The 23,830-nt window shown below is 33.8% G+C and overlaps 4 protein-coding genes and 1 pseudogene across 5 annotated transcripts, besides 6 other annotated features; 2 read left to right on the forward strand and 3 right to left on the reverse strand.

The window, feature by feature from the left end:
- Nucleotides 1-629: 629 nt before the first annotated feature.
- Nucleotides 630-736: a mobile genetic element.
- Nucleotides 737-6,595: 5,859 nt separating this feature from the next.
- Nucleotides 6,596-7,896: a mobile genetic element.
- TVAGG3_0961410 lies at nt 6,692-7,816 on the forward strand (annotated as a pseudogene). Its single transcript has one exon. A coding segment is annotated over exon 1 (1,125 nt).
- A 9,390-nt stretch (nt 7,897-17,286) lies between the features above and the next one.
- On the reverse strand, nt 17,287-17,991 carry TVAGG3_0961420 (His-Me finger endonucleases family; the record flags this gene model as incomplete). The annotated part of the gene is made up of 1 exon (XM_051253441.1): nt 17,287-17,991. The coding sequence occupies one exon, from the start codon at nt 17,989-17,991 to the stop codon at nt 17,287-17,289; it is 705 nt and encodes a 234-aa protein (XP_051079015.1).
- A 622-nt stretch (nt 17,992-18,613) lies between these two features.
- Nucleotides 18,614-20,133: a mobile genetic element.
- Nucleotides 20,134-20,473: 340 nt separating this feature from the next.
- TVAGG3_0961440 (uncharacterized protein) lies at nt 20,474-20,689 on the reverse strand (the record flags this gene model as incomplete). The annotated part of the gene is made up of 1 exon (XM_051253442.1): nt 20,474-20,689. The coding sequence occupies one exon, from the start codon at nt 20,687-20,689 to the stop codon at nt 20,474-20,476; it is 216 nt and encodes a 71-aa protein (XP_051079016.1).
- An 842-nt stretch (nt 20,690-21,531) lies between these two features.
- Nucleotides 21,532-21,768, forward strand: TVAGG3_0961450 (uncharacterized protein; the record flags this gene model as incomplete). The annotated part of the gene is made up of 1 exon (XM_051253443.1): nt 21,532-21,768. The coding sequence occupies one exon, from the start codon at nt 21,532-21,534 to the stop codon at nt 21,766-21,768; it is 237 nt and encodes a 78-aa protein (XP_051079017.1).
- A 165-nt stretch (nt 21,769-21,933) lies between these two features.
- Nucleotides 21,934-22,368, reverse strand: TVAGG3_0961460 (uncharacterized protein; the record flags this gene model as incomplete). The annotated part of the gene is made up of 1 exon (XM_051253444.1): nt 21,934-22,368. One exon carries the CDS (start codon nt 22,366-22,368, stop codon nt 21,934-21,936), a length of 435 nt encoding a protein of 144 aa, XP_051079018.1.
- A 463-nt stretch (nt 22,369-22,831) lies between these two features.
- Nucleotides 22,832-23,537: a mobile genetic element.
- Nucleotides 23,537-23,574: a mobile genetic element.
- Nucleotides 23,575-23,717: a mobile genetic element.
- The last annotated feature ends 113 nt before the right edge of the window (nt 23,718-23,830 follow it).

The raw sequence follows: 23,830 nt of genomic DNA on the forward strand, positions 1-23,830 counted from the left end.
AAGCCAAAATGGCTAAAAATTGCCCGCAATTGTTCACATTGCGGGCAATTTTTAGCCATTTTGGCTGGGAATTGGAGGTGAGAGTAGTTATTGTATAATAATATAATCTCACACCTCCAATTCATCCTATGGCGCCGAAAAAAATTTTGGTGAAATGCGACCACATTTCACCAAAATTCTCGCGCCATATAGAGAAACTAAGAGCCTGTGAGGTACTGATACTATCCATGTACCTCGCAGGCTCTAGTTCCAAGCCAAAATGGCTAAAAATTGCCCGCAATTGTTCACATTGCGGCAATTTTTAGCCATTTTGGCTGGAATTGGAGGGTGAGAGTAGTATTGTATGAAATAATATCTCTCACCCTCCAATTCATCCTATGGCGCCGAAAAAATTTTGGTGAAAGCGACCACATTCACCAAAATTCTCGCGCCATATAGAGAACTAGAGCCTGTGAGGTACTGATACTATCCATGTACCTCGCAGACTCTAGTTCCAAGCCAAAATGGCTAAAAATCCCGCAATTGTTCACATTGCGGCAATTTTTACCATTTTGGCTGGGAATTGGAGGTGAGAGTAGTATTGTATGAAATAATATCTCTCACCCCAATTCATCCTATGGCGCCCGAAAAAATTTTGGTGAAATGCGACCACATTTCACCAAAATTTCTCGGCGCCATATAGAGAACTAGAGCCGTGAGGTACTGATACATCCATGTACCTCGCAGGCTCTAGTTCCAACCAAAATGGCTAAAAATTGCCCGCAATTGTTCACATGCGGCAATTTTTAGCCATTGGCTGGGAATTGGAGGTGAGAGTAGTATTGTATGAAAATAATACTCTTCACCCTCCAATTCATCCTATGGCGCCGAAAAAATTTTGGTGAAATGCGACCAATTTCACCAAAATTTCTCGGCGCCATATAGAGAACTAGAGCCTGTGAGTACTGATACTATCCATGTACCTCGCAGCTCTAGTTCCAAGCCAAAATGGCTAAAAATTGCCCGCAAATGTTCACATTCCCATCTTTTGTTGGTAAGACGAAGAATATGAAATAAATTATGAAGAAGATAATGATGAATAAAATACTTTTTATATTTTTTGACACGTAAAGTTGTCACTTTTCTGTCAAACTGTTTTTTATCGTTTCGTAAATAACAGTTTAAACAACAAAACACATTTAAAGCATAGAATTATTTGCAGAACAGTGGATTGAAAATCCAAACAATTTGAAAGAAATAGACCATATAAATCATATAGAACGGACAACAGAATCTCAAACCTTGTTTGTTCTAAATCTGAAAAACAATAGAAATAAAAAACAAGTTGGCGATATAGTTTATGAGTTCGTTGATGAAATATCTGACGAAGCTGTTGAAATAACAGCTTATGGTAAGCATTCGTTTGAGTTCTACTATTATGTTGAGAATGAGGACGCATTCTATTATTATACAGGTCTAACTATCGAAAACTTCATATAAACTTTACAAAAAACAGGTGCTGCTTATGTTTCTATGATAGATACAGAAAACAAGAGAGTAATCTTATGCATAAACAAATTCAAACGCTTGTACGGCTTCATGTAGGACAAACATTATTTTCAACACTAACGCCAACACGTAGGACAAACATTCATGACTAACATTACTGTATAACATAAATGTTTTGTCATGATCATTCATCGTATATGTTTTGTCATGATTTCTTCATCGAATGAGTGTAAATGACCCAAAATATATTAGGGTAGAAGGGTAGATCTAACCTCATTTCTACCCTCTTTGAATTTCGTACGGAATCTCTTCCCTCGGTTTTCCGAGGGAACAATCATATGAGGAAATTCTCTAAAATTTCTTTATCTGTTGGTTTTCAAACCAATGATATGCTTGCTTTGTAGAACGAAGAGTATTATAAGGCATTTTGTGAAGAAATAGCAAGCATGAATTCAGACGTTGCTTTTTATACAAAATTCACACAGGAAAATTCTTGAGTTTTGGTTGAAAGAATACGGTGGAGCCAAAAGTGGCTCACCTCAAAACAACATTTTATGATCTTACTAAGGCATTTATGAATGAATTCAAAGTATTTGCATACATCCTGACCTCGTTCAATTTTGTTGTTGAATTCAGCAAAAATAATGTTTACATAATGTTTTTCACTGTTACCATGTTACCATGTTACCATGTTGCTACCAGGTTAATTAACTTCTCTTAAAATTACTGACAACATGACATTTAGACAACAGTCCAGAAATAAACTTCTTCGTAAATGTTTGTCATGATTTCATCGTAAATGTTTGTATGACCTCATCGTAAATGTTTTGTCAAACATGAACGTAAAGTTTTGTCATGATTTCTGTATATGTTTTGTCATACCTCATCGTAAATGTTTTGTCAAACATGAACGTAAATGTTTTGTCAGATTTCTTCGTATATGTTTTGTCATGACCTCAACGTATATGTTTTGTCATGATTTCATCGTAAATGTTTGTCATGACCTCATCGTAAATGTTTTTGTCAAACATGAACGTAAATGTTTTGTCATGATTTCTTCGTTATGTTTTGTCATGACCTCATCGTAAATGTTTGTCAAATGAACGTAAATTTTTGTCATGATTCTTCGTATATTTTTGTCATGACCTCATCGTATATGTTTTGTCATGATTTCTTCGTATATGTTTTGTCATGACCTCATCGTATTGTTTTTCAAACATGAACGTAAATGTTTTGTCATGATTTCGTATATGTTTTGTCATTGATTTCATCGTAAATTTTGTCAAGACTTCATCGTATATGTTTGTCATGATTTCATCGTAAATGATTTTCAAGACTTCATCGTATATTGTCATGATTTCATCGTAAATGTTTTGTCATGACTTCATCGTATATTTTGTCATGACTTCATCGTAATGAGCGTATATGCTTTTCAAACATTAGCGTAAATGATCCAAAAATAATGTTTAGGGTAGATGTTAGATCTAACCTCATTTCTACCCTCATTTCTACCCTCAGCCGCTAAGCGGCGAGACCAAAGGTCTTGAATTTTCATACGGAATCTCTTCGTTTATGTTTTGTCAAGACTTCTTCATCGTAAATGTTTTGTCAAGACTTCTTCATCGTAAATGTTTTGTCATGATCATTCATCGTATATGTTTTGTCAAGACTCTCATCGTAATGAGTGTAAATTTGTTTGTCAAACATGAGCGTAAATGTTTGTCATGATTTCTTCATCGTTTATGTTTTGTCATGACTTTTCATCGTAATGAGCGTATATGGTCAAGACTTCTTCATCGTAATGAGTGTAAATGTTTTGTCGAACCTTCACTTTTTTGACGAAGTGCAAATCTTCACTTCGTGTCAAAACTTCTTCGTAAATGTTTTGTCATGATCATTCATCGTTTATGTTTTGTCATGATTTCTTCATCGGAATGAGCGTAAATGACCCAAAAATAATGTTTAGGGTAGATGGTTAGATCTAACCTCATTTCTACCCTCATTTCTACCCTCATGAATTTTCATGATTTCTTCATCGTAATGAGCGTAAATGTTTTGTCATGATTTCTTCATCGTAATGAGCGTACATGTTTTGTCATGATTTCTTCATCGTACATGTTTTGTCATGATTTCTTCATCGGAATGAGCGTAAATGACCCAAAAATAATGTTTAGGGTAGATGGTTAGATCTAACCTCATTTCTACCCTCATTTCTACCCTCATGAATTTTCATGATTTCTTCATCGTAATGAGCGTAAATGTTTTGTCAAACATGAACGTAAATGTTTTGTCGAACCTTCACTTTTTTGACGAAGTGCAAATCTTCACTTTGTGTCAAAACTTCTTCGTAAATGTTTTGTCAAGACTTCTTCATCGTAATGAGCGTAAATGTTTTGTCATGATTTCTTCATCGTAATGAGTGTAAATGTTTTGTCATGATTTCTTCATCGTACATGTTTTGTCATGATTTCTTCATCGGAATGAGCGTAAATGACCCAAAAATAATGTTTAGGGTAGATGGTTAGATCTAACCTCATTTCTACCCTCATTTCTACCCTCATGAATTTTCATGATTTCTTCATCGTAATGAGCGTAAATGTTTTGTCAAACATGAACGTAAATGTTTTGTCGAACCTTCACTTTTTTGACGAAGTGCAAATCTTCACTTTGTGTCAAAACTTCTTCGTAAATGTTTTGTCAAGACTTCTTCATCGTAATGAGCGTAAATGTTTTGTCATGATTTCTTCATCGTAATGAGCGTACATGTTTTGTCATGATTTCTTCATCGGAATGAGCGTAAATGACCCAAAAATAATGTTTAGGGTAGATGGTTAGATCTAACCTCATTTCTACCCTCATTTCTACCCTCATGAATTTTCATGATTTCTTCATCGTAATGAGCGTAAATGTTTTGTCAAACATGAGCGTAAATGTTTTGTCATGATTTCTTCATCGTAATGAGCGTATATGTTTTGTCAAACATGAACGTAAATGTTTTGTCAAACATGAGCGTAAATGTTTTGTCAAGACTTCTTCATCGTAATGAGCGTACATGTTTTGTCATGATTTCTTCATCGGAATGAGCGTAAATGACCCAAAAATAATGTTTAGGGTAGATGGTTAGATCTAACCTCATTTCTACCCTCATTTCTACCCTCATGAATTTTCATGATTTCTTCATCGTAATGAGCGTAAATGTTTTGTCAAACATGAACGTAAATGTTTTGTCGAACCTTCACTTTTTTGACGAAGTGCAAATCTTCACTTTGTGTCAAAACTTCTTCGTAAATGTTTTGTCAAGACTTCTTCATCGTAATGAGCGTAAATGTTTTGTCATGATTTCTTCATCGTAATGAGCGTACATGTTTTGTCATGATTTCTTCATCGGAATGAGCGTAAATGACCCAAAAATAATGTTTAGGGTAGATGGTTAGATCTAACCTCATTTCTACCCTCATTTCTACCCTCATGAATTTTCATGATTTCTTCATCGTAATGAGCGTATATGTTTTGTCAAGACTTCTTCATCGTAATGAGTGTAAATGTTTTGTCGAACCTTCACTTTTTTGACGAAGTGCAAATCTTCACTTCGTGTCAAAACTTCTTCGTAAATGTTTTGTCATGATCATTCATCGTTTATGTTTTGTCATGATTTCTTCATCGTAATGAGTGTAAATGTTTTGTCAAACATGAACGTAAATGTTTTGTCAAACATGAACGTAAATGTTTTGTCAAGACTTCTTCATCGTAAATGTTTTGTCATGATTTCTTCATCGTAATGAGCGTAAATGTTTTGTCAAACATGAACGTAAATGTTTTGTCGAACCTTCACTTTTTTGACGAAGTGCAAATCTTCACTTCGTGTCAAAACTTCTTCGTAAATGTTTTGTCATGATTTCTTCATCGTAATGAGTGTAAATATTTTGTCATGATCATTCATCGTTTATGTTTTGTCATGATTTCTTCATCGTAATGAGTGTAAATGTTTTGTCAAACATGAACGTAAATGTTTTGTCAAACATGAACGTAAATGTTTTGTCAAGACTTCTTCATCGTAAATGTTTTGTCATGATTTCTTCATCGTAATGAGCGTAAATGTTTTGTCAAACATGAACGTAAATGTTTTGTCGAACCTTCACTTTTTTGACGAAGTGCAAATCTTCACTTCGTGTCAAAACTTCTTCGTAAATGTTTTGTCATGATTTCTTCATCGTATATGCTTTGTCAAACATGAGCGTAAATGTTTTGTCATGATTTCTTCATCGTAATGAGTGTAAATGTTTTGTCATGATCATTCATCGTTTATGTTTTGTCATGATTTCTTCATCGTAATGAGCGTAAATGTTTTGTCATGATTTCTTCATCGTAAATGTTTTGTCAAAACTTCTTCGTAATGAACGTATATGCTTTGTCAAACATGAGCGTATATGTTTTGTCATGATTTCTTCATCGTAATGAGTGTAAATGTTTTGTCAAACATGAGCGTAAATGTTTTGTCATGATTTCTTCATCGTAATGAGCGTAAATGATCCAAAAATAATGTTTATGTTAGAATGTTAGATCTCACCTCTTTTCTCACCTCTTTTCTCACCTCATTGAATTTTCATGATTTCTTCATCGTATATGCTTTGTCAAACATGAACGTACATGTTTTGTCGAAACTTCATCGTATATGTTTTGTCATGATTTCATCGTAAATGATTTGTCGAAACTTCTTCATCGTAATGAGTGTAAATGTTTTGTCAAACATGAGCGTAAATGTTTTGTCAAGACTTCTTCATCGTAATGAGTGTAAATGATCCAAAAATAATGTTTATGTTAGAATGTTAGATCTAACACCTTTTCTAACATGTTTTCTAACATGGAGGATTTCATCGTAAATGTTTTGTCAAGACTTCTTCATCGTAATGAGTGTAAATGATCCAAAAATAATGTTTATGTTAGAATGTTAGATCTAACACCTTTTCTAACATGTTTTCTAACATGGAGGATTTCATTAGATATACACATTATTTGCTGAAAGTATCCTAAAAATATTTGATGGACTTTAACTAAAATAATGTTTATGGAAGAATGTGTATATCTAATGAAACAGTAAAGTATTATATAGGGTGTCCAAAGGTGCGTTTAGCACAGCGCTCTATATGAGACTATTAAAGGAGATATATGCTGATTATAAATATATAATAAAAAATATGAATATATGTATATGATGAGTATGTTGTATTTTGGCGCCATGCCGGGATATAAAATGAATTTTGAGACAAGAGGCGGTTTCGCGGGAAATTTTGGCGGGATTTTTTTCATTTTTTTAATGAATCATAAAGAAAACATCCTCGCTCTTGCAAAAAAATGCAAAGACTGTAAAAAATCTACGAGACATTGGTAAAATGCTTCGGTATGGATGCTCCTATCTATTCCACTGTAACGTATCATGTTAGGATGTATCACTTCATGAACAAAAAGGCGCCCATCATAAAAATTGACAAAAAATCGCCGGATCAAAGAAAAATCAAAGCAATTCTTCAAGCGCTAGATGAAGACCCAAGAGCATCACTCAGAAGGATAGAGGAGATGACAAAGATACCACGTACAACAGTCAGTTATTATATGCACAATTATTTGAACTACAAACTAGCGTATACACGTTGGGTTCCGCACAACCTTAATTCAGTTCAAAAAAAATCTAGAGTCCAATCTTCGAAAGAGCTCCTCTCTATATTGGGTGCGTATCAATCCAAGAAGTTTCGCTTTTTAGTAACAGGGGACGAGTCTTGGTTTCAATATGCAACAGAAGCCAAAATCATGTGGATCCCGAAGGATGAAAATCCGCAAACATTCCCGAAGAAAAAATTGACACACCAATGATGATGTTGTCGGTTTTTTGGGGCGTGAATGGCATCATCGCAATTGATATTCTTCAAAAACCTAATACGATGAATGCTCAGTATCTAATTGACAATGTTCTTACTCAAATTATCAATTCTGATGAGTTTGAGAAATCCAAACAACAAAAACAAAAGTTTGCAATTCATTTTGATAATTCAAGAGTTCACAAAAGTCATAAGGTAATGAATTACTTGGTGGAAAACAATGTCAAAGTTGTTCCAAACCCAATTTATTCACCTGATATTGCACCCTCTGACTTTTATTTATTCGGCACGCTAAAAAGAGAGCTGAAGGACGCAAATTCGCGAGTCCAGATGATCTTGAAAATTTTGTAAGAGAGCAATTTGAGCAATTTTCTCATGATGATTTAAAGCGTGTCTTTCAAGCCTGGATCGATCGCTGCGAACGCGTGATTGAATCCAATGGTGATTATATTTAAATAAACTTTATATATATGTAACTTGTTTATTTCTATTCGCAGTATTCAGGTTTGTGCTAAACACACCTTTGGACACCCTATATCTATTAAATCGTCTATGATGTAAATTGTGTATAGAATGAAATGAAGGAAGAATGTTTATGTTAGATGAAACAGTAAAGTATTATATCTATTAAATCGTCTATGATGTAAATTGTGTATAGAATGAAATGAAGGAAGAATGTGTATATCTAATGAAATCCTCCATGTTAGAAAACATGTTAGAAAAGGTGTTAGATCTAACATTCTAACATAAACATTATTTTTGGATCATTTACACTCATTACGATGAAGAAGTCTTGACAAAACATTTACGCTCATGTTTGACAAAACATTTACACTCATTACGATGAAGAAGTTTCGACAAAACATGTACGATGAAGAAATCATGACAAAACATTTACACTCATTACGATGAAGAAATCATGACAAAACATTTACGCTCATGTTTGACAAAGCATATACGATGAAGAAATCATGACAAAACATTTACGAAGAAGTTTTGACACGAAGTGAAGATTTGCACTTCGTCAAAAAAGTGAAGGTTCGACAAAACATTTACGTTCATGTTTGACAAAACATTTACGCTCATTACGATGAAGAAATCATGACAAAACATTTACGATGAAGAAGTCTTGACAAAACATTTACGTTCATGTTTGACAAAGCATATACGATGAAGAAATCATGACAAAACATTTACGAAGAAGTTTTGACACGAAGTGAAGATTTGCACTTCGTCAAAAAAGTGAAGGTTCGACAAAACATTTACGTTCATGTTTGACAAAACATTTACGCTCATTACGATGAAGAAATCATGACAAAACATTTACGATGAAGAAGTCTTGACAAAACATTTACGTTCATGTTTGACAAAACATTTACGTTCATGTTTGACAAAACATTTACACTCATTACGATGAAGAAATCATGACAAAACATAAACGATGAATGATCATGACAAAACATTTACGAAGAAGTTTTGACACGAAGTGAAGATTTGCACTTCGTCAAAAAAGTGAAGGTTCGACAAAACATTTACACTCATTACGATGAAGAAGTCTTGACAAAACATATACGCTCATTACGATGAAGAAATCATGAAAATTCATGAGGGTAGAAATGAGGGTAGAAATGAGGTTAGATCTAACCATCTACCCTAAACATTATTTTTGGGTCATTTACGCTCATTCCGATGAAGAAATCATGACAAAACATGTACGATGAAGAAATCATGACAAAACATTTACACTCATTACGATGAAGAAATCATGACAAAACATTTACGCTCATGTTTGACAAAGCATATACGATGAAGAAATCATGACAAAACATTTACGAAGAAGTTTTGACACGAAGTGAAGATTTGCACTTCGTCAAAAAAGTGAAGGTTCGACAAAACATTTACGTTCATGTTTGACAAAACATTTACGCTCATTACGATGAAGAAATCATGACAAAACATTTACGATGAAGAAGTCTTGAAAAAACATTTACGTTCATGTTTGACAAAACATTTACGTTCATGTTTGACAAAACATTTACACTCATTACGATGAAGAAATCATGACAAAACATAAACGATGAATGATCATGACAAAACATTTACGAAGAAGTTTTGACACGAAGTGAAGATTTGCACTTCGTCAAAAAAGTGAAGGTTCGACAAAACATTTACACTCATTACGATGAAGAAGTCTTGACAAAACATATACGCTCATTACGATGAAGAAATCATGACAAAACATAAACGATGAATGATCATGACAAAACATTTACACTCATTACGATGAAGAAATCATGACAAAACATTTACGCTCATGTTTGACAAAGCATATACGATGAAGAAATCATGACAAAACATTTACGAAGAAGTTTTGACACGAAGTGAAGATTTGCACTTCGTCAAAAAAGTGAAGGTTCGACAAAACATTTACGTTCATGTTTGACAAAACATTTACGCTCATTACGATGAAGAAATCATGACAAAACATTTACGATGAAGAAGTCTTGACAAAACATTTACGTTCATGTTTGACAAAACATTTACGTTCATGTTTGACAAAACATTTACACTCATTACGATGAAGAAATCATGACAAAACATAAACGATGAATGATCATGACAAAACATTTACGAAGAAGTTTTGACACGAAGTGAAGATTTGCACTTCGTCAAAAAAGTGAAGGTTCGACAAAACATTTACACTCATTACGATGAAGAAGTCTTGACAAAACATATACGCTCATTACGATGAAGAAATCATGACAAAACATTTACGAAGAAGTTTTGACACGAAGTGAAGATTTGCACTTCGTCAAAAAAGTGAAGGTTCGACAAAACATTTACGTTCATGTTTGACAAAACATTTACGCTCATTACGATGAAGAAATCATGACAAAACATTTACGATGAAGAAGTCTTGACAAAACATTTACGTTCATGTTTGACAAAACATTTACGTTCATGTTTGACAAAACATTTACACTCATTACGATGAAGAAATCATGACAAAACATAAACGATGAATGATCATGACAAAACATTTACGAAGAAGTTTTGACACGAAGTGAAGATTTGCACTTCGTCAAAAAAGTGAAGGTTCGACAAAACATTTACACTCATTACGATGAAGAAGTCTTGACAAAACATATACGCTCATTACGATGAAGAAATCATGACAAAACATAAACGATGAATGATCATGACAAAACATTTACACTCATTACGATGAAGAAATCATGACAAAACATTTACGCTCATGTTTGACAAAACATAAACGATGAATGATCATGACAAAACATTTACGAAGAAGTTTTGACACGAAGTGAAGATTTGCACTTCGTCAAAAAAGTGAAGGTTCGACAAAACATTTACGTTCATGTTTGACAAAACATTTACGCTCATTACGATGAAGAAATCATGACAAAACATTTACGATGAAGAAGTCTTGACAAAACATTTACGTTCATGTTTGACAAAACATTTACGTTCATGTTTGACAAAACATTTACACTCATTACGATGAAGAAATCATGACAAAACATAAACGATGAATGATCATGACAAAACATTTACGAAGAAGTTTTGACACGAAGTGAAGATTTGCACTTCGTCAAAAAAGTGAAGGTTCGACAAAACATTTACACTCATTACGATGAAGAAGTCTTGACAAAACATTTACACTCATTACGATGAAGAAATCATGACAAAACATTTACGCTCATGTTTGACAAAGCATATACGATGAAGAAATCATGACAAAACATTTACGAAGAAGTTTTGACACGAAGTGAAGATTTGCACTTCGTCAAAAAAGTGAAGGTTCGACAAAACATTTACGTTCATGTTTGACAAAACATTTACGCTCATTACGATGAAGAAATCATGACAAAACATTTACGATGAAGAAGTCTTGACAAAACATTTACGTTCATGTTTGACAAAACATTTACGTTCATGTTTGACAAAACATTTACACTCATTACGATGAAGAAATCATGACAAAACATAAACGATGAATGATCATGACAAAACATTTACGAAGAAGTTTTGACACGAAGTGAAGATTTGCACTTCGTCAAAAAAGTGAAGGTTCGACAAAACATTTACACTCATTACGATGAAGAAGTCTTGACAAAACATTTACACTCATTACGATGAAGAAATCATGACAAAACATTTACGCTCATGTTTGACAAAGCATATACGATGAAGAAATCATGACAAAACATTTACGAAGAAGTTTTGACACGAAGTGAAGATTTGCACTTCGTCAAAAAAGTGAAGGTTCGACAAACATTTACGTTCATGTTTGACAAAACATTTACGCTCATTACGATGAAGAAATCATGACAAAACATTTACGATGAAGAAGTCTTGACAAAACATTTACGTTCATGTTTGACAAAACATTTACGTTCATGTTTGACAAAACATTTACACTCATTACGATGAAGAAATCATGACAAAACATAAACGATGAATGATCATGACAAAACATTTACGAAGAAGTTTTTGACACGAAGTGAAGATTTGCACTTCGTCAAAAAAGTGAAGGTTCGACAAAACATTTACACTCATTACGATGAAGAAATCATGACAAAACATAAACGATGAATGATCATGACAAAACATTTACGAAGAAGTTTTGACACGAAGTGAAGATTTGCACTTCGTCAAAAAAGTGAAGGTTCGACAAAACATTTACACTCATTACGATGAAGAAGTCTTGACAAAACATATACGCTCATTACGATGAAAAAGTCATGACAAAACATAAACGATGAATGATCATGACAAAACATTTACACTCATTACGATGAAGAAATCATGACAAAACATTTACGCTCATGTTTGACAAAGCATATACGATGAAGAAATCATGACAAAACATTTACGAAGAAGTTTTGACACGAAGTGAAGATTTGCACTTCGTCAAAAAAGTGAAGGTTCGACAAAACATTTACGTTCATGTTTGACAAAACATTTACGCTCATTACGATGAAGAAATCATGACAAAACATTTACGATGAAGAAGTCTTGACAAAACATTTACGTTCATGTTTGACAAAACATTTACGTTCATGTTTGACAAAACATTTACACTCATTACGATGAAGAAATCATGACAAAACATAAACGATGAATGATCATGACAAAACATTTACGAAGAAGTTTTGACACGAAGTGAAGATTTGCACTTCGTCAAAAAAGTGAAGGTTCGACAAAACATTTACACTCATTACGATGAAGAAGTCTTGACAAAACATATACGCTCATTACGATGAAGAAATCATGAAAATTCATGAGGGTAGAAATGAGGGTAGAAATGAGGTTAGATCTAACCATCTACCCTAAACATTATTTTTGGGTCATTTACGCTCATTTCCGATGAAGAAATCATGACAAAACATGTACGATGAAGAAATCATGACAAAACATTTACACTCATTACGATGAAGAAATCATGACAAAACATTTACGCTCATGTTTGACAAAGCATATACGATGAAGAAATCATGACAAAACATTTACGAAGAAGTTTTGACACGAAGTGAAGATTTGCACTTCGTCAAAAAAGTGAAGGTTCGACAAAACATTTACGTTCATGTTTGACAAAACATTTACGCTCATTACGATGAAGAAATCATGACAAAACATTTACGATGAAGAAGTCTTGACAAAACATTTACGTTCATGTTTGACAAAACATTTACGTTCATGTTTGACAAAACATTTACACTCATTACGATGAAGAAGTCTTGACAAAACATTTACGAAGAAGTTTTGACACGAAGTGAAGATTTGCACTTCGTCAAAAAAGTGAAGGTTCGACAAAACATTTACGTTCATGTTTGACAAAACATTTACGCTCATTACGATGAAGAAATCATGACAAAACATTTACGATGAAGAAGTCTTGACAAAACATTTACGTTCATGTTTGACAAAACATTTACGTTCATGTTTGACAAAACATTTACACTCATTACGATGAAGAAATCATGAGGTAGAAATGAGGGTAGAAATGAGGTTAGATCTAACCATCTACCCTAAACATTATTTTTGGGTCATTTACGCTCATTCCGATGAAGAAATCATGACAAAACATGTACGATGAAGAAATCATGACAAAACATGTACGCTCATTACGATGAAGAAGTCTTGACAAAACATTTACGCTCATGTTTGACAAAACATTTACGTTCATGTTTGACAAAACATTTACGCTCATTACGATGAAGAAATCATGAAAATTCATGAGGGTAGAAATGAGGGTAGAAATGAGGTTAGATCTAACCATCTACCCTAAACATTATTTTTGGGTCATTTACGCTCATTCCGATGAAGAAATCATGACAAAACATGTACGATGAAGAAATCATGACAAAACATGTACGCTCATTACGATGAAGAAATCATGACAAAACATTTACGCTCATTACGATGAAGAAATCATGAAAATTCATGAGGGTAGAAATGAGGTTAGATCTAACCATCTACCCTAAACATTATTTTTGGGTCATTTACGCTCATTCCGATGAAGAAATCATGACAAAACATAAACGATGAATGATCATGACAAAACATTTACGAAGAAGTTTTGACACGAAGTGAAGATTTGCACTTCGTCAAAAAAGTGAAGGTTCGACAAAACATTTACACTCATTACGATGAAGAAGTCTTGACAAAACATATACGCTCATTACGATGAAGAAATCATGAAAATTCATGAGGGTAGAAATGAGGGTAGAAATGAGGTTAGATCTAACCATCTACCCTAAACATTATTTTTGGGTCATTTACGCTCATTCCGATGAAGAAATCATGACAAAACATGTACGATGAAGAAATCATGACAAAACATTTACACTCATTACGATGAAGAAATCATGACAAAACATTTACGCTCATGTTTGACAAAGCATATACGATGAAGAAATCATGACAAAACATTTACGAAGAAGTTTTGACACGAAGTGAAGATTTGCACTTCGTCAAAAAAGTGAAGGTTCGACAAAACATTTACGTTCATGTTTGACAAAACATTTACGCTCATTACGATGAAGAAATCATGACAAAACATTTACGATGAAGAAGTCTTGACAAAACATTTACGTTCATGTTTGACAAAACATTTACGTTCATGTTTGACAAAACATTTACACTCATTACGATGAAGAAATCATGACAAAACATTTACGCTCATTACGATGAAGAAGTCTTGACAAAACATTTACGAAGAAGTTTTGACACGAAGTGAAGATTTGCACTTCGTCAAAAAAGTGAAGGTTCGACAAAACATTTACGTTCATGTTTGACAAAACATTTACGCTCATTACGATGAAGAAATCATGACAAAACATTTACGATGAAGAAGTCTTGACAAAACATTTACGTTCATGTTTGACAAAACATTTACGTTCATGTTTGACAAAACATTTACACTCATTACGATGAAGAAATCATGAAAATTCATGAGGGTAGAAATGAGGGTAGAAATGAGGTTAGATCTAACCATCTACCCTAAACATTATTTTTGGGTCATTTACGCTCATTCCGATGAAGAAATCATGACAAAACATGTACGATGAAGAAATCATGACAAAACATGTACGCTCATTACGATGAAGAAGTCTTGACAAAACATTTACGCTCATGTTTGACAAAACATTTACGTTCATGTTTGACAAAACATTTACGCTCATTACGATGAAGAAATCATGAAAATTCATGAGGGTAGAAATGAGGGTAGAAATGAGGTTAGATCTAACCATCTACCCTAAACATTATTTTTGGGTCATTTACGCTCATTCCGATGAAGAAATCATGACAAAACATGTACGATGAAGAAATCATGACAAAACATGTACGCTCATTACGATGAAGAAATCATGACAAAACATTTACGCTCATTACGATGAAGAAATCATGAAAATTCATGAGGGTAGAAATGAGGTTAGATCTAACCATCTACCCTAAACATTATTTTTGGGTCATTTACGCTCATTCCGATGAAGAAATCATGACAAAACATAAACGATGAATGATCATGACAAAACATTTACGAAGAAGTTTTGACACGAAGTGAAGATTTGCACTTCGTCAAAAAAGTGAAGGTTCGACAAAACATTTACACTCATTACGATGAAGAAGTCTTGACAAAACATATACGCTCATTACGATGAAAAAGTCATGACAAAACATAAACGATGAAGAAATCATGACAAAACATTTACGCTCATGTTTGACAAAACATTTACACTCATTACGATGAAGAAGTCTTGACAAAACATATACGATGAATGATCATGACAAAACATTTACGATGAAGAAGTCTTGACAAAACATTTACGATGAAGAAGTCTTGACAAAACATAAACGAAGAGATTCCGTATGAAAATTCAAGACCCTTTGGGTCTCGCCGCTTAGCGGCTGAGGGTAGAAATGAGGGTAGAAATGAGGTTAGATCTAACCATCTACCCTAAACATTATTTTTGGATCATTTACGCTCATGTTTGACAAAGCATATACGCTCATTACGATGAAGTCATGACAAAACATATACGATGAAGTCATGACAAAACATATACGATGAAGTCATGACAAAACATTTACGATGAAATCATGACAAAACATATACGATGAAGTCTTGACAAATCATTTACGATGAAATCATGACAAAACATATACGATGAAGTCTTGACAAATCATTTACGATGAAATCATGACAAAACATATACGAAGAAATCATGACAAAACATATACGATGAAGTCTTGACAAATCATTTACGATGAGGTCATGACAAAACATATACGAAGAAATCATGACAAAACATTTACGTTCATGTTTGACAAAACATTTACGATGAGGTCATGACAAAACATTTACGATGAAATCATGACAAAACATATACGATGAGGTCATGACAAAACATATACGAAGAAATCATGACAAAACATTTACGTTCATGTTTGACAAAACATTTACGATGAGGTCATGACAAAACATATACGAAGAAATCATGACAAAACATTTACGTTCATGTTTGACAAAACATTTACGATGAGGTCATGACAAAACATTTACGATGAAATCATGACAAAACATATACGATGAGGTCATGACAAAACATATACGAAGAAATCATGACAAAACATTTACGTTCATGTTTGACAAAACATTTACGATGAGGTCATGACAAAACATTTACGATGAAATCATGACAAAACATTTACGAAGAAGTTTATTTCCTGGACTGTTGTCTAAATGTCATGTTGTCAGTAATTTTAAGAGAAGTTAATTAACCTGGTAGCACATGGTAACATGGTAACATGGTAACAGTGAAAACATTAATGTAAACATTATTTTTGCTGAATTCAACAACAAAATGAACGAGGTCAGGATGTATGCAAATACCTTTGAATTCATTCATAAATGCCTTAGTAAGATCATAAAATGTTTGTTTTGAGGTCGAGCCACTTTTGGCTCCACCGTATTCTTTCAACCAAAACTCAAGAATTTTCCTGTGTGAATTTTGTATAAAAAGCAACCGTCTGAATTCAGGCGATTGCTATATTCTTCACAAAATGCCTTATAATACTCTTCGTTCTACAAAGCAAGCATATCATTGGTTTGAAAACCAACAGATAAAAGAAATTTTAGAAGAATTTCCTCATATGATTGCTTCCCTCGGAAAACCGAGGGAAGAGATTCCGTACAAAAATTCAAGAGGGTAGAAATGAGGTTAGATCTACCCTTCTACCCTAAAATATATTTTGGGTCATTTACACTCATTATGATGAAGAAATCATGACAAAACATATACGATGAATGATCATGACAAAACATTTATGTTATACAGTAATGTTAGTCATGAATGTTTGTCCTACGTGTTGGCGTTAGTGTTGAAAAATAATGTTTGTCCTACATGAAGCCGTACAAGCGTTTGAATTTGTTTATGCATAAGATTACTCTCTTGTTTTCTGTATCTATCATAGAAACATAAGCAGCACCTGTTTTTGTAAAGTTTATATGAAGTTTTCGATAGTTAAGACCTGTATAATAATAGAATGCGTCCTCATTCTCAACATAATAGTAGAACTCAAACGAATGCTTACCATAAGCTGTTATTTCAACAGCTTCGTCAGATATTTCATCAACGAACTCATAAACTATATCGCCATACTTGTTTTTATTTCTATTGTTTTCAGATTTAGAACACCAACGAAGGTTTGAGATTCTGTTGTCCGTTCTATCATGATTTATATGGTCTATTTCTTTCAAATTGTTTGGATTTTCAATCCACTGTTCTGCAATAATTCTATGCTTTAAATGTGTTTTGTTGTTTAAACTAAGCTCAATATAACCATGATTATTTAAGCATTCACTCTTAATATGTTTGTTTTTCTTTCGACGAATAGTAAAAGGATATGTCGTACAAATCTCATAATCTTCATGATTTCTCAATGTTTCCCATTGAGTTTGTTCCCCACTAACGTTCTCATTGACGTCCTCAATATCTTCTTCCTCACTGAACTCGTCAATATTTTCACTAGCTCCTTCTGTAATGTTTTCATCGGCATTGTCATTGACTTCTTCTGTAATGTTAGATGTTGTTGTTTCGCTCATGTTCTTTCACTAATGTTAAAAAGTTATGTTGTACGAATTTTGAACAGAATTTAGAGCAGTTATGAAACAATGAAGTACTTTTACGCTATTGAAAGGAACTATGAGAGTGAAGTACATGACAGCAATGACAAAAGGAACTAATATCAAACCTAATGAAATCGCTCACGAGGACATAGAGCTTAACAAGTACTTTGTGGAGTATCTTATAAGTGAAGAGTATGTAAGACCTTACTTCATGTTTGACAGCATGAATGAGGATGTTATTTCATGGTTAAAGAATATAAGCAATGTTTTCGGTAAGTACGTCATAGATGACAAAGGTCTTGTTGTATTTTATGAGACAGCAATACGAACACAGGAACTAATGGATATTATGCACTCAACAGCAAAGAAAGGATTTAGTACTATTGGCATGAATGAACATTGCAGGAATGACATATACAACCTATGCTCACGAAAGCCTTACACAAAAGCAATACAAATGATAGAACATAAGTGTCTAAGGTCAGCAAATGAAATCATTACTGTCAGTGGTTATGAAAGAACTGTTAGCAAAGATGAGTGGAAACAGCTATTCATATTAAGGAAGGACGTTGCTGAACTAGTTAAACCTGTTGCACAAACATTGTTTCAGATAAGACCAGCAATGACTAAGAACCCTTTGACCTTAGTCAATGAGACCATAGAGGTTGAAGATAATGACATGAAAGAACTAGGAATGAATGAGAGAAGTTGTGAAGGATGTTTGAGTCAAAACACATGGTTCTTCAGAGCTGTTAAGAAACTTAGTAAAGAACGACAGAAATATTTTATAGAGAAGTATTGCAAAGGATGTGTAAATGAATTGCTTGAAATAGAACTTAGAGACACTTTCACACTAAAGGACTTGAGGAAAATAAGTACATGAGTGAGGACGGTATTGACATAGCTAGTGTTATAAATGACTTAAGAAGATGTGTTGTTGTTATTGACGGAGCACGTATGACATATCTAGTGAAAGATTATGATGGAATACGAGACACAACAACACTTGTGTCAGTAGATAGCAAGGAATTCAATAAGCTCATGAAGAGTATTTATGTAGGACGTATTGAGGAGAAGGATGTGAACGCACTGATGATTTATGAAGCGGGTCAGAACAAGAACTATCTTATGAAGTCAGGCATGAGATTCTTTGACGAAAGAGATGACATTTACAGCTATTTCAGAGGATATGAGTATGAGGTACTGAATGAAGTAGATGAGAACGTTATTGAAGGATATTTGAAACATGTTCACGATGTCATATGTAATGAGGATGAAGAGCTTTATGAGTATGTTTTGAACTGGTTCGCCTACATCGTTCAAAATCCTTGTGGAAAGACTGGAACAGTACTTTTGTTAATAGGAAAGCAAGGAACTGGTAAGAATGTACTTAGTAATGTTCTATGCGAGCTCATTAGCAAGTACGCCAACAATAATATAACGGCAATAGAGAATGTGGTTGGTAGATTCAATGCTGCTATTGAGAACATGAAGCTCATCGTATGCAATGAACTAAGCTCATGCGATACGTCTAAGGTCATGAACCACGACGCACTAAAGTCAATAGTAACAGAGACTCAGTTGGACTTAAATCAGAAGTGTCAGCCAGTAAGAAAGATAGAGAATGTTTGTAATATCATCATGATATCTAACAACTTCAACTCAGTAAAGATTGACAAAGACGACAGAAGATTTGTTGTCATTGACGTAAGCAGCAGATACAAAGGAAATTACGAATATTTCTCAAATCTCATTGAAAGCTTTAATGAAGAGTTTTATTCAAACTTACTGACGTACTTCATGAAGAAAGATTTAAGTGAATTTGATGTAAGGAAGATACCATTCACCAGGGCTAAACAAGAACTCATCGAAATGAACAAAACACCTTACCAAATGTTTTACGAGGAGTTCTATGAAAAGTTTGTATCCGGATGGAATTGTACAGAGTGCTACAGAAGATATAAAGAATTTGCGAAGGAGAATGAATTCTTTGCATGTAGTTCAAATGTATTTGGTGGCAAGATGAGAGAATTTGTGAAAAGAAGTAGAAAGCGAGACGGTTCTGCAAGAAGTTATATTTACGAAGCAAGTATGATATTAGAAGGTCGTGGAAAGAAAGAAACAGTGAATTATGAGGAAGTGCTTGAAAAATTCATGGAGTACATGGGAAGCAATATAACATACAACAAAGACATATACAGTGAGTTTAAGTACTATTGTGAACAGCATGAGATTGAAGTAATGAGTAAAGGAGACTTTGAAACGCTTATGAAAGACAGTGAGGAGGTCATACATGAAACAATGATGAAATAGTTCATGAGAACAGTGAGGAGGTCATACATGAATGCAATGATGAAATAGTTCATGAGAACAGTGAGGAGGTCATACATGAATGCAATGATGAAATAGTTCATGAGAACAGTGAGGAGGTCATACATGAGAACAGTGTTGAAATAGTTCATGAGAACAGTAGGAGGTCATACATGAGAATGTTGAAATAGTTCATGAGAACAGTAAGGAGGTCATACATGAGAACAGTGTTGAAATAGTTCATGAGAACAGTGAGGAGGTCATACATGAGAACAGTGTTGAAATAGTTCATGAGAACAGTGAGGAGGTCATACATGAGAACAGTGATGAAATAGTTCATGAGAACAGTGAGGAGGTCGTTCATGAGAACAATAATGAAATAGTTCACGATGTCGTTCGTGAAGAAGCCATTGCAACAAAGAATGAGATAAAGGATTTCATAGAACTTAACAAGGAGGAGTTTAAAGAAGGCTATGAAGTGAAAAGATGTGAAGAAGATTTCTTGGCGTATTTGAAGAAAAAGAGACTAAAGCCAATGGCTCAAAATAAGTTTCAATCGATGTTTGAAAAGAAACGTTTGAGCTATGGTGGTGTAAGAAGCACATATTACTTTGTTAAGAAGTGAGGACATTTATTTTTGTCGTTAGTGTTGGAGTTTGTGTTTGTTGTTAGTGTTTGTCATTTGTGCTGAGGTTAGTACTTGTCGTTAGTGTTTGTCATTTGTGTTTGTTGTTAGTGAGAGAATAAATTAAATCATGAACTTTGCCATGGTCTCTGTCCCTAGTAGTTTTCATTAAGTTCTGGAAATAATGAAAGTCATACTTTCTATCAGATGAAGCATGCAGATGAACATAATGAAAGTTAGTGGGTTTGCCACGAGTTATGAATAAAATATTGGCATATTAGATGAGATAGCTGATGAAACAGATGAAGATAAATTAAATCTTGGACTTTGCCACACTCTGTCCCTAGTTCCTCAAAATCCTTGACAACGTTGCTTAGAAATTTTGGTTCAAAACCTCATCTGATTTTAATCTGTTATGCTACCTGTTAAGTTTCGCGAGATTATAAATGTCATGGAGTTATATAAAAAGGAGGGACAGCTAGGGACACTGGAAGTACTTGTAAGGCTATTTGTTAAGATTGCATGAAATACTAAAAGTCATGAAATCCATTATCGCTGTGCTAGTTTCACCTTAGAGTAAAATGACAAATAAAGTCACTGAAGCAATGAAACAAAAGTTTTTGGTAGAATACATTAAATCAGGAACTATTCCAGAAGGTTTTTACATTCATACTATGAAGGATGGTAGAGTTCAGTTTAGAAAGATAAAGCAACCATTAGATAAAGAAGGAATTTTAAGAAAGATTAAACTTCATGAGGACAACATTGCTGAACTTAAGAAGAAGTTAGAAGAGTTGGAGAAAGGAAGAGAGTTATAAAGCAATGAATTCAACAGGTTAGAAATGAGGGTAGAAATGAGGTTAGATCTAACCTTCTACCCTAAACATTATTTTTGTGCTATGTTTTCATACGTGTGAGGGTGGTGATATCATTAATTTTTAAGTTTATTTTTATATAAATGACAGAACAAAAATAAAGCATATCTACTCAGCAGGAATGAGACCCTTACTGACTATGTATTCGTTTAATGCTTGATGAAAACAATGGTACATATTATCGTATGGGTATACACAACGTCTGTTTCCATCGTCGTCGTATATGTAGAGCTCAAATCCAGTCCAACCTTCTTTTGTACAATATGTAGCTTTATTTAAGTATGCATTTGTGTAGATAAGGCAATTTTCTTCATCGCTCCAGAAATAATTTTTGTTCTTTGTTGAAATAGTTTTCGTTCCTCTGCGACCATAAGGAATGTATGCAATGAACTTTGCGTCATAAGGGATTGTAATATATTCAGGGTTTCTTTCATCGTCAATGGGTCTGTCTTTGTTAAAATGCATGTTTCTCAGTTTTACTTGAGTTTTGAATAGTTCACGAAAACGTTCTGGGAAAGAGTCATAGTAAATGTAGTCGGACATGTCTTTGTAATGAAATAAAAAATTTAAAAAAATAAAAATAAGGTTATTTTTATTTAGTGAGGACGGTAGGGAATTCGTTAGTGAAGTCGTTTATGTGTCAGATGGTTTTGTAAATATTTAAGGTTAAGTTGGGTAAGGTGGAACGCATTGCCGCCGTACCCAAGTTAACCATACTAACTGAAGTCGTTAGTGAAGTCGTTAGTGAAGTCATTTATGTGTCAGACGGTTTTGTAAATATTTAAGGTTAAGTTGGGTAAGGTGGAACGCAGTGCCGCCGTACCCTTGATAATCATACTAACTTCTCATGATGATTTAAAGCGTGTCTTTGAAGCCTGGATCGATCGCTGCGAACGCGTGATTGAATCCAATGGTGATTATATTTAAATAAACTTTATATATATGTAACTTGTTTATTTCTATTCGCAGTATTCAGGTTTGTGCTAAACACACCTTTGGACACCCTATATTTTGAATCAAATCAAGACCGTGTTTACGCACAATTAAGGTGTTTCAAAGATCTTAATATCCCATTTGATAGTGGGATCATTCCGGAAATGTTTCAACAATCTACAGATGCTTTAAAAAAGTTTTCTAAACGCCTTCATGCAATCAATACCCGTTTCTCAGCGGATGATGTTACATCTCTTGCAATTTTTGTCGACATGGTTAAGAGTCATTCTCCGGATGATCTCATCGAGTTTATTCACGAGCCAGATTGTATGATTTTCTATTACGCCCCATTCGAAGCAAATGCTTTTTCACATCAAATACAAACTTATCACATTGATTCCACTTATAAGCTCTTGCGCTCTCGCATACCATTTTATGCCGTCATTGGCAAATTCGCGGAATCAATTGTTTTTCCGTTTTTGTATTTTTTCGTTTGGCCCGACACAAGTGAAAATATACAAGTTTGTCTCACAGCATATTTTGGCTCCATCAATCGCGAACCATCTTATTTTTCAATGGACTGCGCACCTCAAATCACAAATGCTGTTGAAACAGCCATCCCCTTATGCCAGATCATTTGGTGTGGCGTTCATGTGTTGCGCGCTGTCATGAGAAAGGCTGAAAAGTTTCAAGATCGTTCCAACTTCGAAACTTTCTATAACTTAATGAAGCTATTGGTCTTTGGTTCTGAAGAGGAAGAAATTGATCCTGATGAATTTCTGATGTGTCACTTTTGATGAATTTCTGTTTACAACAATATTTTATTAAAATGTGATTTTTAATAGTAAGTGAATAAAATAAATCAGGAATTGGGAAAGAAATAAGGTTAATTAAAAATAATGAAAATTACAAGTTTAAGGTTAATGAAAAGTGACAATGGGCGAGTTTGTCCCCCACTCATGGATGATTGATTTGTGTCCTATTGTAAATATATTTCTGTGTAATATTTTAGCAACGAAATCGAAATTACTAAGGCATCAAATCTGCTCGAAAAAAAATTTCTGAAAGGATT

This window comes from Trichomonas vaginalis, chromosome I (genome assembly GCF_026262505.1).
Source record: "Trichomonas vaginalis G3 chromosome I, whole genome shotgun sequence".
Lineage (NCBI taxonomy): Eukaryota > Parabasalia > Trichomonadida > Trichomonadidae > Trichomonas > Trichomonas vaginalis.